Below are 19,794 nucleotides of genomic sequence, written 5' to 3'. Positions count from 1 at the left end.
GAGGTGCTGATTCCCATCCCAGTCGCTTCACACTCGGCTGCGAACCGATCCAGTGAGTGCTGAAGATCCTGGCCAGATGAAGCTATCAGGACCACATCATCTGCAAAAAGCAGAGACCTAATCTTGCAGCCACCAAACCGGATCCCCTCAACGCCTTGACTGCGCCTAGAAATTCTGTCCATAAAAGTTATGAACAGAATGGGTGACAAAGGGCAGCCTTGGCGGAGTCCAACCCTCACTGGAAACGTGTCCGACTTACTGCCGGCAATGCGAACCAATCTCTGACACTGATCATACAGGGAGCGGACCGCCACAATCAGACAGTCCGAAACCCCATACTCTCTGAGCACTCCCCACAGGACTTCCCGAGGGACACGGTCGAATGCCTTCTCCAAGTCCACAAAGCACATGTAGACTGGTTGGGCAAACACCCATGCACCCTCAAGGACCCTGCGGAGAGTATAGAGTTGGTCCACAGTTCCACGACTAGGACGAAAAACACACTGTTCCTCCTGAATCCGAGGTTCGACTATCCGGCGTAGCCTCCTCTCCAGTACACCTGAATAGACCTTACCGGGAAGGCTGAGGAGTGTGATCCCACGATAGTTAGAACACACCCTCCGGTTCCTTTTTTTAAAGAGAGGAACCACCACCCCGGTCTGCCAATCCAGAGGTACCGCCCCCGATGTCCACGCGATGCTGCAGAGTCTTGTCAACCAAGACAGCCCCACAGCATCCAGAGCCTTAAGGAACTCCGGGCGGATCTCATCCACCCCCGGGGCCTTGCCACCGAGGAGCTTTTTAACCCTTGTATTATGTTAAGGGTCAATTTGACCCATTTCAGTTTTTGGGGTGATCAAAGTACTGGTTATCCTTTCTCTTTCTTGCTGAAATTTGGTGACTTTTCCTCATCTAGGGTCATGAACTGGTGTGTAAAATCTGGACACTTTGATGTGTAGTGGAATGTCTGTCTAGAGTTGTATACAAAGATGATGTTGCGGGTCATTTTGACCCAGACGCTTTGATGTGTGTAAACAGCTGTTCAGATCCAAAATAAACACGTCTCTATGATGTACTTTTTACTTTGATGTACAATTGTTCGTAGTTTGATTGCCTCTGAGACCCAGAGCCAGGTGTGTGAAGAGAGAGAACCTTCTCACACTTGTCCTTGTCACTGTTCTCATGTCATCTCTTTGACAAACTCACCAAAAATGAGCTCCAGAATGATGACATCTGAGGATGCTTTATCACTGATTTTTAACTGGGATAGTGATGTAGAGGAAGAGATTTCAGAAACAGAGGATTTTTCAGAGACAGAGGACAATGTTATTGCTGATCCAGATTGTCAATTTTCCTACGATGACGAGGATTCAGAGGGTGAGTCTGCCGTTGTTCCTCCAACAGATGAAAACCAAGGAATGCAGCAATCATCATCCACAGAGGGGACATGGGCATCTAAGGACGGTAATATAAAATGGTCAACATCACCACACCCAAGCCGAGGCAGACTATCATCTTCCAATGTGATCAAAATGACTCCCGGTCCTACAAGATTTGCTGTCACACGAGTTGATGAGATTCAATCATCATTTCAGCTCTTCATATCCCCACCAATAGAGAGGATTATACTGGAAATTACCAACTTGGAGGGGATACGTGTGTTTCAAGAGAAATGGAAGCCACTGGATCAGACTGACTTGCATGCTTACATTGGAGTTCTGTTATTAGCTGGAGTGTACAGGTCAAAGGGAGAAGCCACTGCAAGTCTATGGAATGAAGAGAATGGAAGGCCAATATTTCGTGCAACAATGTCTCTGGAGACTTTCCACATGATATCTTGTGTGATCCGCTTTGACAACCGCGACACCAGAGCTGGTCGACGTGAAAGAGATAAACTAGCTGCGATCAGAGATGTGTGGGATAAATGGGTTGACAATTTACCTTTGTTGTACAATCCTGGTCCCCATGTTACTGTAGATGAGCGCCTTGTTAAATTTAGGGGGCGCTGTCCTTTACGACAGTACATGCCCAACAAGCCCGCCAAGTATGGCATCAAAATATGGGCAGCCTGTGATACAAAATCCAGCTATGCATGGAATATGCAAGTATACACTGGAAAGCTACCTGGAGGAACATCTGAGAAGAATCAGGGGATGCGTGTGGTGCTGGAAATGAGTGAAGGGCTGCAAGTTCATAACATCACATGTGACAATTTCTTTACATCCTACCGCCTTGGAGATGAACTTCAGAAGAGAAAGCTGACAATGTTGGGAACAGTCAGAAAAAATAAGCCAGAACTTCCCACCAAAATTCTGAAGATGCAGGGCAGACCTCTGCTATCCTCAATATTTGCTTTCACTGAGAAAGCAACAGTTGTTTCATACTGCCCAAAGAGAAACAAGAATGTTCTTGTAATGAGTACAATGCACACAGATGCATCTCTGAGCACAAGAGAAGACATGAAGCCACAAATGATCCTGGATTATAACTCCACCAAAGGAGGAGTTGACAATCTGGACAAAGTCACAGCAACATACAGCTGCCAGCGCAAGACAGCCCGTTGGCCTTTGGTGATTTTCTACAACATTGTGGACGTGTCTGCTTACAATGCCTATGTCCTGTGGACTGCAATCGACCAGAAATGGAATGCCGGCAAATTGTACAGACATCGGCTTTTCCTGGAAGAACTCGGCAAAGCACTTGTCACTCCCAAGATCCAGACGTGAGCCAGGCCAGCTCGATCCCCAGCAGCTGCAGCTGTCATTGAAAAGGTCAAACTCAGGTCACCCAACCCAACCTCACCCAACCAACATCCAGTGGACACAGGTGGAAAGAAAAGGAAAAGATGCCAGGTATGTCCCTCCCGAGAGGACAGTAAAACAAGTACCTCTTGTTTGAAATGCAAGAATTACATCTGCAGAAAGCACACAGTAACTTTCTGTCCATCATGTGGAGAGCATTGAAAATGTTGAAGAAAATTTGGAGAACATTGAAAATGTTGAAGTTTGCTGGGATGAAGTTAAAGTTGAAGTTAAAGTATTTCTTAAATATAGTGTTGGAATTAAAAATGTATTGTATGTCACTTTTCTAAATGTTTATATAACCTAAAATAAAGTTGTTATTGGTTTAACCTGTTTTCTTGACTGTTTTGAGTGCATTTACACAGTACGGGTCAAAATGACCTGCAACATAATCAATGTCATTTTTTTTCAACATAATACAAGGTTAACTACCTCAGCAACCTCAGCCCCAGAAATAGGAGAGCCCACCACAGATTCCCCAGGCACTGCTTCCTCATAGGAAGACGTGTTGGTGGGATTGAGGAGGTCTTCGAAGTATTCCCTCCACCGATCCACAACATCCGCAGTCAAGGTCAGCAGAACACCATCCTCACCATACACGGTGTTGATAGTGCACTGCTTCCCCTTCCTGAGGCGGCGGATGGTGGTCCAGAATCGCTTCGAAGCCGTCCGGAAGTCGTTTTCCATGGCTTCCCCGAACTCCTCCCATGTCCGAGTTTTTGCCTCCGCGATCGCTGAAGCCGCACACCGCTTGGCCTGTCGGTACCTGTCCGCTGCCTCAGGAGTCCCATGAGCCAGAAGAACCCGATAGGACTCCTTCTTCAGCTTGACGGCATCCCTCACCGGCAGTGTCCACCAACGGGTTCTAGGATTACCGCCACGACAGGCACCAACTACCTTGCGGCCACAGCTCGACAATAGAGGCGCGGAACATGGTCCACTCGGACTCAATGTCCAGCACCTCCCTCGTGACATGTTCAAAGTTCTTCGGGAGGTGGGAATTGAAACTCTCTCTGACAGGAGACTCTGCCAGACGTTCCCAGCAAACCCTCACAATGCGTTTGGGCCTGCCAGGTCTGTCTGGCATCCTCCCCCACCATCGCAGCCAACTCACCACCAGGTGGTGATCGGTAGAAAGTTCCGCCCCTCTCTTCACCCGAGTGTCCAAAACATGAGGCCGCAAATCCGATGTCACAACTACAAAGTCGATCATGGAACTGCGGCCTAGGGTGTCCTGGTGCCAAGTGCACATATGGACACCCTTATGTTTAAACATGGTGTTCATTATGGACAATCTGTGACGGGCACAAAAGTCCAATAAGAAAACACCACTCGGGTTCGGATCAGGGCGGCCATTCTTCCCAATCACGCCCCTCCAGGTTTCAGTGTCGCTGCCAACATGAGTGTTGAAGTCCCCCAGTAGAACGAGGGAATCACCCGGGGGAGCACTCTTAAGTACTCCCTCGAGCGAATCCAAAAAGGGTGGGTACTCTGAGCTGCCATTTAGCGCGTAAGCGCAAACCACAGTCAGGACCCGTCCCCCCACCCGAAGGCGGAGGGAAGCTACCCTCTCGTCCACCGGGTTGAACTCCAAAGTGCAGGCTCTGAGCCGGTGGGCAACAAGAATTTCCACCCCAGCCCGTCGCCTCTCACTGCCGATAACGCCAGAGTGGAAGAGAGTCCAGCCCCTCTCGAGAGAACTGGTTCCAGAGCCCTTGCTGTGCGTCGAAGTGAGTCCGACTATATCTAGCTGGAACTTCTCGACCTTGCGCACTAGCTCAGGCTCCTTTCCCCCCAGCGAGGTGACATTCCACGTCCCAAGAGCTAGCTTATGTAGCCGAGGATCGGACCGCCAAGTGCCCTGCCTTCGGCTTCCGCCCAGCTCACTCTGCACCCGACCTCTATGGCCCCTGCTATGGGTGGTGAGCCCATTGGAGGGGGGACCCATGTTGCCTCTTCGGGCTGTGCCCGGCCGGGCCCCATGGGGACAGGCCTGGCCACCAGGCGCTTGCCATCGTGCCCCACCTCCGGGCCTGGCTCCAGAGGGGGGCCCCGGTGACCCGCGTCCGGGCGAGGGAAATCTGGGTCCTTTGTTTTTATTCTTCCTGGAGGTTGTTTCTTTCTGTTATTAATATTCTGGTTCCTACATTATATATCAATATATATCAATACTGTCTGCAAGGGATACAGTCCGTAAGCCGTATGCTGCTGGTCCACTAATAGTACTAACCTTTAACAGTTAATTTTACTCATTTTCATTAATTACTAGTTTCTATGTAACTGTTTTTATATTGTTTTACTTTCTTTTTTATTCAAGAAAATGTTTTTAATTTATTTATCTTATTTTATTTATTTACTTATTTTTTAAAGTACCTTATCTTCACCATACTTGGTTGTCCAAATTAGGCATAATAATGTGTTAATTCCATGACTGTATACTGTATATCGGTTGATATCGGTATCGGTAATTAAAGAGTTGGACAATATCGGAAAATCGGACATCAGCAAAAAGCCATTATCAGACATCCCTATGCAGTACATTTTAGTACTAAGAGGTTTGGATATCTTTGTTATTTATGAATTATTAAAATGTATTATTATGCATTAATTCATTGTTATTCTCAACAAGGGGGGGACCATGATTCTCTTTACAAATCAACTAAAATGATTTTAAATGTATTATTCCTACTTGATAATTATGATACAGTTTATGGAGGATTTATCATATGATGCCTTGTTAAACCAAATGTAATTTTGCTTACTTGATGATGCTGGACGTATATGAAACACACAAATGATAAATGATAAATGGGTTGTACTTGTATAGCGCTTTTCTACCTTCAAGGTACTCAAAGCGCTTTGACACTACTTCCACATTTACCCATTCACACACACATTCACACACTGATGGAGGGAGCTGCCATGCAAGGCGCTAACCAGCACCCATCAGGAGCAAGGGTGAAGTGTCTTGCTCAGGACACAACGGACATGACGAGGTTGGTACTAGGTGGGGATTGAACCAGGGACCCTCGGGTCGCGCACGGCCACTCTGCCACTGCGCCACAACAACAACAAAAGTGTACAAAAGTATGAATATTGGCATTGAAAACACGTCATGATACAAAAAAAATATCCACCCTCCAAAAATTTCATTTTTTTAATGTTTGTACTTATTTGTTGCCAAAACTTGTTTCGGTGCCAATACTACTTTTTCTATATTGTCATTTTTTGTACTCGATACCACATCTTACTGGCAGTGTTTGGGCTCCATTCATAATGTACAGTAGCGTAATAGGCCCAAGTATTCATTAAAAACAAAGCAGAGGTTTTATTTGACGTGTATATTTAAAAGGGGTGTAAAAAAAAAAAAAAAAAAAAAATCGATTTTTTTTTTTTTTTTTTAATGATTCGTGAATTTTACTTGATTAAAAAAAATTAATCGATGTAAAAAAAACAAAAACAAAATTTTTTTTATTTTTTTTTTATTTTTTTAATGTGGCCTGTCCAGCCACTCAGGCAAATCACATTGTTGATGTAGATGATTTATATCTGCTGTACATATTTTCTTTTGAAAAGAGAAATGTTGGACACTTCTCCTGTTTCCTTATTTGTATTTGACTTTATTAAACAAACCCAGTTTTATTTTAAAGGCCTACTGAAATGCGATTTTCTTATTTTAACGGGGATAGCAGGTCCATTCTATGTGTCGTACTTGATCATTTCGCGATATTGCCATATTTTTGCTGAAAGGATTTAGTAGAGAACATCGACGATAAAGTTCACAACTTTTGGTCGCTGATAAAAAAGCCTTGCCTGTACCGGAAGTAGCAGACGAGTAGCGTGACGTCACAGGTTGTGGAGCTCCTCACATCTGCACATTGTTTACAATCATGGCCACCAGCAGCGAGAGCGATTCGGACCGAGAAAGCGACGATTTCCCCATTAATTTGAGCGAGGATGAAAGATTTGTGGATGAGGAAAGTGAGAGCGAAGGACTAGAGGGCAGTGGGAGCGATTCAGATAGGGAAGATGCTGTGAGAGGCGGGTGGGACCTGATATTCAGCTGGGAATGACTAAAACAGTAAATAAACACAAGACATATATATATACTCTATTAGCCACAACGCAACCAGGCTTATATTTAATATGCCACAAATTAATCCCGCATAACAAACACCTCCCCCCTCCCGTCCATATAACCCGCCAATACAACTCAAACGCCCGCACAACACACTCAATCCCACAGCCCAAAGTACCGTTCACCTCCCCAAAGTTCATACAGCACATATGTTTCCCCAAAGTCCCCAAAGTTACGTATGTGACATGCACATAGCGGCACGCACGTACGGGCAAGCGATTAAATGTTTGGAAGCCGCAGCTGCATGCGTACTCACGGTACCGCGTCTGCGTATCCAACTCAAAGTCCTCCTGGTAAGAGTCTCTGTTGTCCCTGTTCTCCACAGGCCAATGGTAAAGCTTGACTGTCATCTTTCGGGAATGTAAACAATGAAACACCGGCTGTGTTATCTGGCACAACAGTCAGGGGGTGCATTCTACGGCGGGGGTGCGTTATCCGGCACAACACCTGCAGCAATACACCGCTTCCCACCTACAGCTTTCTTCTTTGCTGTCTCCATTGTTCATTGAACAAATTGCAAAAGATTCACCAACACAGATGTCCAGAATACTGGGGAATTTTGCGATGAAAACAGACGACTTAATAGCTGGCCACCATGCTGTCCCAAAATGTCCTCTACAATCCGTGACGTCATCATACCGAGACGTTTTCAGCAGGATATTTCGCGAAATTTAAAATTGCACTTTACTTGTTAAGATTTCATCATTGATATATAAACTATCAGACTGCGTGGTCGGTAGTAGTGGGTTTCAGTAGGCCTTTAAGTAATACAAACATTAATCAGAGCTGTTTATCTATTTTATGGAGGAATGTAGTTAATCATAGAACTGGCACTGTTATAAAAAGGTAAAAATTTTGAATTGAGAATCGATTGTGTATCGAATCCAAGAATGGAATCGAATCGTGTAGTGCCCAAAGATTCACAGATGTAATATTTTTGGCCCCTGCAACATTACACAGAGTTTGAACAGTCACACTGTGCTTGAAGGTAGGAAAATAAAACGCTGTACTTTAATCAAGTGGTTCTTTGGCGTACCAGTAGTGGCACACGTACCACAGGTTTAGAATCCCTGCTCTAGCATGTCTATATTTGGTGCCAAAAATTTGAACTTCCTGTGCAAGGTCAAGGTTTTTTTTAGGCTGAGCAGAGGCGAGGGTTCTAAAATCAATCATCACGGCTGGACTGATTTCCGCTAAGCAGGCCGCCAATGACCGTCATCTGCAAATGTCCACCTGCAGGTTTCAGCTACGAGCGCCTGGACGGCTCGGTCCGAGGCGAGGAGCGCAACCTGGCGGTGAAGAACTTCAGCAGCAGCGACGTCTTCGTCTTCCTCCTCAGCACCAAAGCAGGTGACGCTTTCTTTCCTTGACGCGCCGCCACGTGTCGGCGTTTGTCGCCGCGCGCCCCAGCGAATGGGCGCGCTCGGATCTGCATCTTCAGCGAAAAAGTGCGCAAGAGGAAGTCGTTTGGCTGATGTCAGGGAGGATAAGGGCTGCGGCAGGATGACACACCGGTGAAAACAAGGCCATCGAGCTTTTTGACTTCCTGTCTGATAGCTTTTATTTGTGATTTCAAGTCCGTTAGCTACAACGTGCTTCTACGTTCTCAGACTTCAAGCTGCTGAAGAGTCCAAGTCCAAACCTTTTTACAACACGCAAATGGCTCATGTATTTATTTGTATGGGTCATTTGCCTATATACTCTACATACAGTATATGGGTCATTTGGCTGTATTTTATTTATATGGGCCATTTGCCCATAAACATTTATATATATATATATATATATATATATATATGGGCAATTTCCCCATATACTGTACATATATGGGTCATTTGCCTGTATTTTATATGTACATTATGGGCCATTTGCCTGTATTTTATTTATATGGGCCATTTGCCTGTATTTTATTTGTATGGGTTGGTTGCCCATATACTGTACATATATGGGCCATTTGCCTGTATTTGATTTATATGGGTTATTTGCCCATAGACTGTACATACATGGGTCATTTACCTGTATTTTTTTATATGGGCCATTTGCCTGTATTTTATTTATATGGGTTATTTGCCCATATACTGTATATATGTGGGTTATTTGTTTGTAATTTATTTATATGGGTTATTTGCCCACATAAATATATGGGCTGTATTTTAATTATATGGGCCATATGCCCTTATACATTAAGGGCCATTTGTCTGTATTTTATATATATGGGCCATTTGCCTGTATTTTATTTGTATGGGTTGTTTGCCCATATACTGTACATATATGGGTCATTTACCTGTATTTTTTTATATGGGCCATTTTCCTGTATTTTATTTATATGGGCCATTTGCCTGTATTTTATTTATATGGGTTATTTGCCCATATACTGTACATGTGTGGGTTATTTGCCTGTATTTTATTTATATGGGTTATTTGCCTATATAAATATATAGGCTGTATTTTATTTATATGGGCCAAATGCCCTTATACATTAAGGGCCATTTGCCTGTACTTTATTTATATGGGTTATTTGCCTATATACTGTACATATATGGGCCATTTGCCTGTATTTTATTTATATGGGTTATTTGCCCATAGACTGTACATATATGGGTCATTTACCTGTATTTTTTTATATGGGCCATTTGCCTGTATTTTATTTATATGGACCATTTGCCTGTATTTTATTTATATGGGTTATTTGCCCATATACTTTACATATGTGGGTTATTTGCCTGTATTTTCTTTATATGGGCTGTATTTTATTTATACAGGTCATATGCCCTTATACATTAAGGGCCATTTGCCTGTATTTTATTTATATGGGTTATTTGCCCATAGACTGTACATATATGGGTCATTTACCTGTATTTTCTATATGGGCCATTTGCCTGTATTTTATTTGTATGGGCCATTTGCCTGTAGTTTATTTATATGGGTTATTTGCCCATATACTGTACATATGTGGGTTATTGGACTGTATTTTATTTATATGGGCCATTTGCCCATAGAAATATATGGGCTGTATTTTATTTATATGGGCAATATGCCCTTATACATTAAGGGCCATTTGCCTGTATTTTATTTATATGGGCCATTTGCCTGTATTTTATTTATATGGGTTATTTGCCCATATACTGTACTGTACATATATGGGTCATTTACTGTATTTTTTTTATATGGGCCATTTGCCTGTATTTTATTTATATGGGTTATTTGCCCATATACTGTACTGTACATATATGGGCCATTTGCCTGTATTTTGTTTATATGGGCCATTTGCCCATATAAATATATGGGCTGTATTTTATTTATACGGGCCATATGCCCTTATACATTAAGGGCCATTTGCCGGTATTTTATTTATATGGGCCATCTGCCTGTATTTTATTTATATGGGTAATTTGCCCATGGACTGTACATATATGGGTCATTTACCTGTATTTTTTTATATGGGCCATTTGCCTGTATTTTATTTGTATGGGTTATTTGCCCATATACTGTACATATGTGGGTTATTTGACTGTATTTTATTTATATGGCTTATTTGCCCACATAAATATATGGGCTGTATTTTATTTATATGGGCCATTTGCCTGTATTTTATTTATATGGGTTATTTGCCCATATACTGTACATATATGGGCCATTTGCCTGTATTTTATTTATATGGGTTATTTGCCCATATACTGTACATATATGGGCCATTTGCCTGTATTTTATTTATATGGGTTATTTGCCCATATACTGTACATATATGGGTCATTTACTGTATTTTTTTTATATGGGCCATTTACCTGTATTTTATTCATATAGGTTTTTTGCCCATATACTGTACTGTACATATATGGGTCATTTACCTGTATTTTTTTACATGGACCATTTGCCTGTATTTTATTTTTATGGGTTATTTGCCCATTAACTGTACATAAATGGGTCATTTGCTTGCATTTTATTATATCGGCCATTTGCCTATATAAATATATAGGTAAGTTGCCTGTATTTTATTTATATGGGTCATTTGTCTGTATTTTATTTATATAGGCAATTTGCCTATATAAATATCTGGGTCATTTGCCCATATAAATATATGAGTCATTTGCCTGTATTTTATTTATATAGGGAATTTGCCCTTATAAATGTATGTGTTATTTGCCCATATACTGTACATATATGGGTCATTTGCTTGTATTTTATTATATCGACCATTTGGCTGTATAAATATATTGGTCATATACCTGTATTTTATTTATATGGCCATTTGCCCTTCTAAATATATGGGCCATATTCCCATATAAATATATGAGTAATATGCCTGTATTTTATATATATATATAAAGGCCATTTGCCCATATAAATACTGTATATGGGTCATATGCTTTTAACTCTCAAAATAAGCTTTTTTTTGTTTTTTTACTTTAAATTTGCTAACACACATTTTGAGTTACTCATAATATGCACTGGTGCATCACAGGAAACTTTATTTCATTGTTGTGCAAGGTTCCTAAACCAAATATGATTCATTTGAGTTACAACTGAAAGAAACAGGAGTGAGTTTTTAGCATAGAATGATCAAACACAGGACATATAGCCACATGAAAGATGTATGCTAATACTACGTTGACACTAAGCGCAGGAGAGCGATTTCAGTGAGAACAGAATGATGCAACTTCCTGTAAACCACATGACCGGTGGAATATTCCGCACTTTGAACTAAATCATATTGCAATCTTGAAAAAAAAACATAGTAGTTATTTAATAATAGCAAACAGGTGAAACATAACAAGAAAAAGTTGCGATGCAGGCTGTTTTTTGTCATTGCTCTAAAAATAATAATGAATCAAAATCAATGTTGTGATTCATTTTTGACGAACTCAAGTCTGCAATTACTTTCACTTTGAAATATTTTGGGGGGAAATATTGCACATTTTGTGTGTTTGCCATAAAAAAATGTTTTCTTTGGGGGAAAAAAGGGGGAAAAAATAAATAGATAAATAATACAATTTTTAATCGACGGAGATATCAGAAAAAAAAAAAGTTTTATTTTTAACACTTTATTTTAGTGATATATAAAAAACTAAACAAAATAACAAATTAAAATCAATAGTGTTACGAATTATTGACCTGTTGAAGGCTCCAATTACTTCACATCAGGTATTGTACTTTGATATAAAGCATAAAAACATTTATATTTTACTTTATATCAACAAATAGACCTGAAGTCGATCTAGAGATTTAAGCGTTGAATAATACAAAAAAAAATATATAACATATTTTTATCTTTTTTTAATGTCAATGGAAAAAGTTTGGACACTGCTGCTTTAAAAAGTGCATCTGTCTGTATGTATGTTTATATATGTGTATGTGTACATATGTGTATGTATATGTGTACATATGTGTATGTATATGTATATATGTGTATGTGTGGGTATGTATACGTGTATGTGTGTATGTGTATGTATATATGTATGTATGTATGTATATTTCTGGGGGTACGCTCTGGGCCTGCCTGTCAGACGGGGGTCGACGCCTCAGGCTACTGCATCCGAACTGCGTGTCTGGAGCTCCTGGGTCCCGCTGTCCATCCCTTCCGGGTGCCCGTTTTGGTTGGGGCCTGTTGGGCCTAGTCCCTGCGTCTATTGTGGTAGCTTGGTGCTGCAAGGTATTCCGAGGTGCTGCGAGTCGGCCAGTTGCTGGGGTAGTGACCTTGTTTGTCAGCATGTCTGTGATCTTCTTTTAATTCTTTTTTTTTTTTTAATTAATTAATTAATTTATTTATTTATTTATTTATTTTTTAATATATTTTATTAATATTATTTTTTAATTTTCCCCTCCCTCAGGGGGGGGGCTCGGCGGGGCGGTTGCTGGTTGTTCCATCTCCATCGTTGGGGTCCCTGCGGGTGGGGTGGGTGGTTCCCGTGGCCCTGTGCCTGGGTGGTCCTGCGGCGGCCGGTTTGGGTGGGGTGGCCGGGGGCTGGCCTCGCCGCGCTCTCCGGGGGTGGGGGGTGGGCTCGTGGGGGCCCGGTTGCCGGTGGGGCGGGGGCGGTCTTCCCGTCCGGTTGCGGGGAGTCTCTGGGTCCCTCGGGCGGGGCGTCTCGCCTTTCTGCCCGTGTGGGGTGTGGTCTCTCGCTGGCTTGGGGTCTGGCTGTCCCCTGCTTTTCTCGTGCCCTGTCCTCTGCCGGGTGCGTCTGTCTGCGGCCTGCTGCTGGCCCTTGTGGGCGGTACGGTGGGTCGGGCTCTGGGGTTCCTGTCGCTGGCCGGCTTGGCTGCGTGGGGGCGGTGGTCCCTGGTTCCCTGGGTACCACGCCTCCTGTTTGTGGGTTGGGCTCTCGGGGGTGATGGGGCCGTGCTCTGGCTCCCACGCACTCTGGGAGTCGAATGTATTGTACATGCAAATTCACATATGCTCACATACGTACATAGGTACCTACGCTCCCACATACATACACAAATACAGTACATATTTACCTACCTAATGTTCGTACATCCACACGCACATTCAATATACAAACATACACATACACATACTGTACATATACATTCACTGTACAAACACATATACACATTCTGTACATATACATTCATTGTACAAACACATATACACATTCTGTACATATACAAGTACATATGCATACTTACACTCATGCACATAATCACGTTTCATCAAACATATATTAACGTTGTTGCCCTAGGGTAAACTGGGTGTAACACATGGCACACTGACAAAGCTTAACCTATTGTGACTATAACAATCTACAAGGTTAATGTAGGTTGCTTCTCTTTCTCCCCCTCCATTTTTCTGCATTCTTTCGTATCTCAAGTTATCATTACGTATATGTATTGTTGCATTTAAACAACTGTATTGTTGATAATAAAGGTAAATTATTGGTATTGTTCATTATCAATAGCGCTATTTCTATTGGTATTTGTATTGATCCATTTGTAGTGTAATAATGCTCATTGTCATTTCTGTATTATTTTTTATTTTTCGCTAACTGCTTATTTGCTATTACTTTTACCATCATATTTGTACATGTCATATTTGCTGATGTTGCTCTATTGTTGTTGTTGTTGTTGTTTGCTGTTGTTGTTTTTGTCTCTCTGTCTAATCCCCCTCTTGTCCCCACAATTTCCCCCTCTGTCTTCTTTTTTTTTTCTCTTTCTATCCCCTCCTGCTCCGGCCCGGCTGCACTAAATGATAATATAAATACATTTAATAAAGTCAAATACAAATAAGGCAACAAGAGAAGTATCCTACACTTCTCTTTTGTAAAGTAAATCTGAACAGCCGACATGGGCATCTACATCAACTATATGATTTGCCTGAGAAGCTGGACAGGACAAAAAAAAAAAAAAAAAAAAGAAAAAGAAAAAAAGTGCATCTGTCCTCAAGCCACGCCCCCTTCAAGCCACGCCCTCTGTGCCAGTTGGGTCCCACCCACTTCTGAACTTTCCTTCACTGCTGAGTGTACCAGGACACTCAGAGACATGATAAATGAAGGAAATGTTGTATTTTTCAAAGAAAACTAAGTTAAAGTATAAATAGTTTTCAAGTTAGTTTTAATTCATCTTTGAATTTGTATTAAATACATTTGCAATCAGATCAATGTGCGGGAAACGTTGCTTCATAAATAATGTCGTCCATCAAATATGTAAAAAAAAAATGGAACATTATGATAAAGTCTAACTTTAGGAAATGGTGGTCACCATTCACCCACATCTAAATGTGCACAGTTATCGTAAAGGGAGGAAAAAATACACCTCACTGACTCTGAAAGTCAAATATTTTAACAATAGAACCAAATAAAAAAAAAAATTTTTTACACTAACTTCATGTAACTGAATATTTAGCGTTTGAATTTTGTGAACTGAATTTGTTTACATCAAATTATGCTTAAATATTAATTGACATAAAATTTTATGTAAAAAAAAAATCAACCTTGAAAAAATTCTGTATATAATAATTCACTGTAAAAAAAATAAAAAAATCATTGAACAAAAATTAATTGTCTAAAAATTCAGTGTAAAAAAAATTGGTGTATAAAAATTCAATTTATAAAAATTCAGTGTAAAAAAAAATTCAGTGTGTAAAAACTCAGTGTAAATAAAATTCTGTGTGTAAAAATTCAGTGTAAAAACATTTAGTGTATAACAATTCTGTGTAAAAAAAATCAGTGTAAAAAAATTAGTGTATAAAAATTTAATTTATAAAAATTCAGTGTAAAAAAAAATTCAGTGTCTGAAAATTCAGTGTAAAAACATTTAGTGTATAAAAATTCTGTGTAAAAAAATCAATGTATAAAAATTCAGTGTATAAAAATGCAGTGTAAAAAAATTAAATTGATATACAATTCTGTGTAAAAAAATTAGTGTATAAAAATTAAATTTATAAAAATTCAGTGTAAAAAAAATTCAGTGTCTGAAAATTCAGTGTCTGAAAATTCAGTGTAAAAACATTTAGTGTATAAAAATTCTGTGTAAAAAAATTAATGTATAAAAATGCAGTGGAAAAAAAATTAAATTGATATAAGATTCGGTGTAAAAAATCAATGTAAAAAAATTAGTTTATAAAAATTTAATTTATAAAAATTCAGTGTAAAAAAAATTCAGTGTCTGAAAATTCAGTGTAAAAACATTTAGTGTATAATAATTCTGTGTAAAAAAATCAATGTATAAAAATTCAGTGTATAAAAATGCAGTGTAAAAAAAAATTCAATTGATATAAAATTCTGTGTAAAAAAATCAGTGTAAAAAAATTAGTGTATAAAAATTAAATTTATAAAAATTCAGTGTAAAAAAAATTCAGTGTCTGAAAATTCAGTGTAAAAACATTTAGTGTATAAAAATTCTGTGTAAAAAAAATCAATGTATAAAAATTCAGTGTATAAAAATGCAGTGTAAAAAAAATTCAATTGATATAAAATTCTGTGTAAAAAATCAGTGTATAAAAATTCAATTTATAAAAATTCAGTGTAAAAAAATGCAGTGTCTGAAAATTCAGTGTAAAAACATTTAGTGTATAAAAATTCAGTGTAAAAAAATCAATGTATAAAAATTCAGTGTATAAAAATGCAGTGTAAAAAAATTCAATTAATATAAAATTCTGTGTAAAAAATCAGTGTAAAAAAATTAGTGTATAAAAATTACATTTATAAAAATTCAGTGTAAAAACATTTAGTGTATAAAAATTCAGTGTAAAAAAATCAATTAATACAAATTCAGTGTATAAAAATGCAGTGTAAAAAAAATTCAATTGATATAAAATTCTGTGTAAAAAAATCAGTGTAAAAAAATTAGTGTATAAAAATTAAATGTATAAAAATCCAGTGTCTAAAAATTCAGTGTAAAAACATTTATTGTATAAAAATTCAGTGTAAAAAAAAATCAATGTATAAATATTCAATGTAAAAAAAATTCAATTGATATAAAATTCTGTGTAAAAAAATCAGTGTAAAAAAATTAGTGTATAAAAATTAAATTTATAAAAATTCAGTGTAGAAAAAATTCAGTGTCTGAAAATTCAGTGTAAAAACATTTAGTGTATAAAAATTCAGTGTAAAAAAATCAATGTATAAAAATTCAGTGCAAAAAAATCAATGTATAAAAATTCAGTGTAAAAAAAATTCAATTGATATAAAATTATGTGTAAAAAAATCAGTGTAAAAAAATTAGTGTATAAAAATTAAATTTATAAAAATTCAGTGTCTGAAAATTCAGTGTAAAAACATTTAGTGTATAAAAATTCAGTGTAAAAAAATCAATGTATAAATATTCAGTGGAAAAAAAATTCAATTGATATAGAATTCTGTGTAAAAAAATCAGTGTAAAAAAATTAGTGTATAAAAATTAAATTTATAAAAATTCAGTGTAGAAAAAATACAGTGTCTGAAAATTCAGTGTAAAAACATTTATCCATCCATCCATCCATTTTCTACCGCTTATTCCCTTTGGGGTCGCGGGGGGCGCTGGAGCCTATCTCAGCTACAATCGGGCGGAAAAACATTTAGTGCATAAAAATTCAGTGTAAAAAAATAAATGTATAAAAATTCAGTGTATAAAAATGCAGTGTAAAAAAAATTCAATTGATATAAAATTCAGTGTAAAAAAATTAGTGTATAAAAATTTAATTTATAAAAATTCAGTGTAAAAAAAATTAAATGCTGAAAAATTCAGTGCCGAAAAACTGTCTGCTTCAAAAAGCAGGACTCACTTCCAGTAAATTAAGACTCAAGCAATCGATTCTGTCTCAGAAGCAGCCAATGAGGTGTCACGTTTGAAGTCAGGTGACACAGGTCTTGCATAATACAACATCATTGTTATTTAACTGTGCTACCTGGACACAATACAACATAATTAACATTTAAATGCGGCTCGCTGGATATTTTCAAACTATAGAAATGATTGCAATGGTTACAATCTGCACAATAGTTAGACACAGCTCAGAATTATTTTTTTTATATACTGACTTTTTTCAGACCGAATTTTTATATACTGAATTTTAAAACAGAATTTTTTTCAAAATAAATTGTCAGTATAATTTTATTTCACGTCACAAAATTCAAACGCAAAAAATTCAGTTACAAAAATTCAGTGTCAAAAAAAGCTTTGGTAATATAGACACAAACGAATCACCATAAAAAAACATCAAACCTTTTGTTGCAGAAAAGGTACAGATTGGTGCAGGTGAACGAGGACTTGAGTGTGTGTTGCAGAAGTTGTGTTTCATTTGTGTGTGTGTGTGTGTGTGTGTGTGTGTGTGTGTGTGTGTGTGTGTGTGTGTGTGTGTGCGCAGGAGGGGTTGGCATCAACCTCACAGCCGCCGACACTGTCATTTTTATGGACAGTGACTTCAACCCTCAAAACGACTTGCAGGCCGCCGCCCGCTGCCACCGCATCGGTCAGAACAGGTGCGTACAACAAAAAAAAAAGAAGATGACCGACAGCGTGGCGACTTTTCTCACGGCTTGTCGTCTTTGTACCTCGGCCTCAGGCCGGTGAAGGTGATCCGCCTCCTGGCCAGAGACACGGTGGAGGAGATCATGTTCTCCCGCGCCGTCTCCAAGCTGCAGCTCACCAACACGGTGATGGAGGAGGGACGCTTCTCTTTGCTGGACCGCGCCCAGACGGCCGCCGCGGGACTGCAGGTGAGTCGACGCCGCCGGATCCACCTCACTTCCTGTTTGATGCGCGATTATTAGCGGGAACTTCTCCTGGCCACTTGCTGCGTTTGTTTATTTAGCTCAGTCATTGGCTGGTCGGGGTGTCAAAAAGAAAATCGATTTTTATTTTAATCGTGATTCTTATCTGTAACTATTCTTAATTGTTGTCAATACTTTAGCCTATACATATACAGTCGTGCTCATAAGTTTACATACCCTGGGAGAATTTATGATTTCTTGGCTATTCTTCAGAGAATATGAATGATAACACAAAAACCTTTCTTCCACTCATGCTTAATGGTTGTGTGAAGCTATTTATTGGCAAACAACTGTGTTTACTCTTTTTAATAATATAGGAATCTCTGAAAAATTGTAGTGTGGCTGTTTCAAGATGCACAATATGGAGGCACTTGAAGAAAAATGGGCTGCATGGTCAAGTGGCCTAAAAGTTCAATTTTGGTCTCATCACTCCAAATTACTTTGTTCCAGAAGTTTTGAGGCTTGTCTCTGTGCTGTTTGGCGTAATGTAAGCGGGATACTTTCTCCTGGCCACTCGACCATGCAGCCCATTTTTCTTCAAGTGTCTCCTTATTGTGCATCTTGAACCAGCCACACCACAAATTTTCAGAGAGTCCTGTATTTCAGCTGAAGTTATTTGTGGACTTTTCATTGCATCTCGAACAATTTTCCTGGCAGTTGTGGCTGAAATCTCTGCTGGTCTACCCGAATCCCTCATTTTCCACTTCTTAATCAGCATTTGAACACTGCTGATTGGCATTCTCAGTTCCTTGGATATCTTTTTATACCCCTTTCCTGTTAGTTCAATTATCTTTTCTCGCAGATCCTTTGACAATTATTTTGCCTTCCCCATGACTCAGAATCCAGAAACATCTGTGCAGCACTGGATGAAAGATGCAATGGTCTGTCAGAAGCCCAGAAACTCACTGACCTTTTATACACACACATTAATTACGAACAAACAGGTCACAGGTGAGGATTGGAACCTTGATTAGCCATTCAAACCTCTTTGTGTCAACTTTTGTGCATGTTATCAGATCAAAGTCACTGGGGTATGTAAACTTTTGATCAGAGTCATTTGGGTACTTTCTTTTGTCATTTTGATTTAAAAAGAGTAAACACAGTTGTTTGCCAATAAATAGTTTCACACAACCATTAAGCATGAGTGGAAGAAAAGTTTTTGTGTTATCATTCATATTCTCTGAAGAATGGCCCAGAAATCATAAATTCTCCCAGGGTATGTAAACTTATGAGCACGACTGTATATATATGTACATATTATATTAATCTAATGTATATATTATTATTATCATTGGATTTGAAGAGTATGTGAATGTTGGACTTTTACCTTGTTTACGTCCGTGACAACCTCTTTGGCACTCAGCATCAAGGGTTGGAATTGGCGGTTAAATCACCAAATATGATTCCCGGGCGCGGCCGTCGATGCTGCTCACTGCTCCCCTCACCTCTCAGGGGGTGATCAAGGGTAATGGGTCAAATGCAGGGAATAATTTCGCCACAACTAATGTGTGTGTGACAATCATGGGTACTTTAACTTTAACTTAAACATGGATAAGTGTGGAGAGTGTTTTGCATTTTTCCCATCAGGCTTTGTAATGGAAGTGAACGGGTGTCATTTACAATTTTTTATGGTAATTGGAGTTTTTTTTTTTATAATACCCACAAAGTT

At 39.0% G+C, this 19,794-nt stretch overlaps 1 protein-coding gene across 2 annotated transcripts in view; it reads left to right on the top strand.

Moving 5' to 3' along the window:
- The window catches only part of chd1l (chromodomain helicase DNA binding protein 1-like), a 110,272-nt gene that overhangs the window by 36,994 nt on the left and 53,484 nt on the right, over positions 1–19,794 (top strand). For both annotated transcript variants that reach the window (XM_061977535.2, XM_061977534.2), the window contains exons 12-14: positions 8,179–8,289; positions 17,720–17,834; positions 17,918–18,071. In XM_061977535.2, coding sequence (XP_061833519.2) covers positions 8,179–8,289; positions 17,720–17,834; positions 17,918–18,071 — 380 coding nt within the window. The remainder of the gene's footprint in view (positions 1–8,178; positions 8,290–17,719; positions 17,835–17,917; positions 18,072–19,794) is intronic.

The sequence above is a fragment of the Nerophis lumbriciformis genome, linkage group LG18 (assembly GCF_033978685.3).
Source record: "Nerophis lumbriciformis linkage group LG18, RoL_Nlum_v2.1, whole genome shotgun sequence".
NCBI lineage: Eukaryota > Metazoa > Chordata > Actinopteri > Syngnathiformes > Syngnathidae > Nerophis > Nerophis lumbriciformis.
This window is presented reverse-complemented; position numbering and strand designations above follow the sequence as displayed.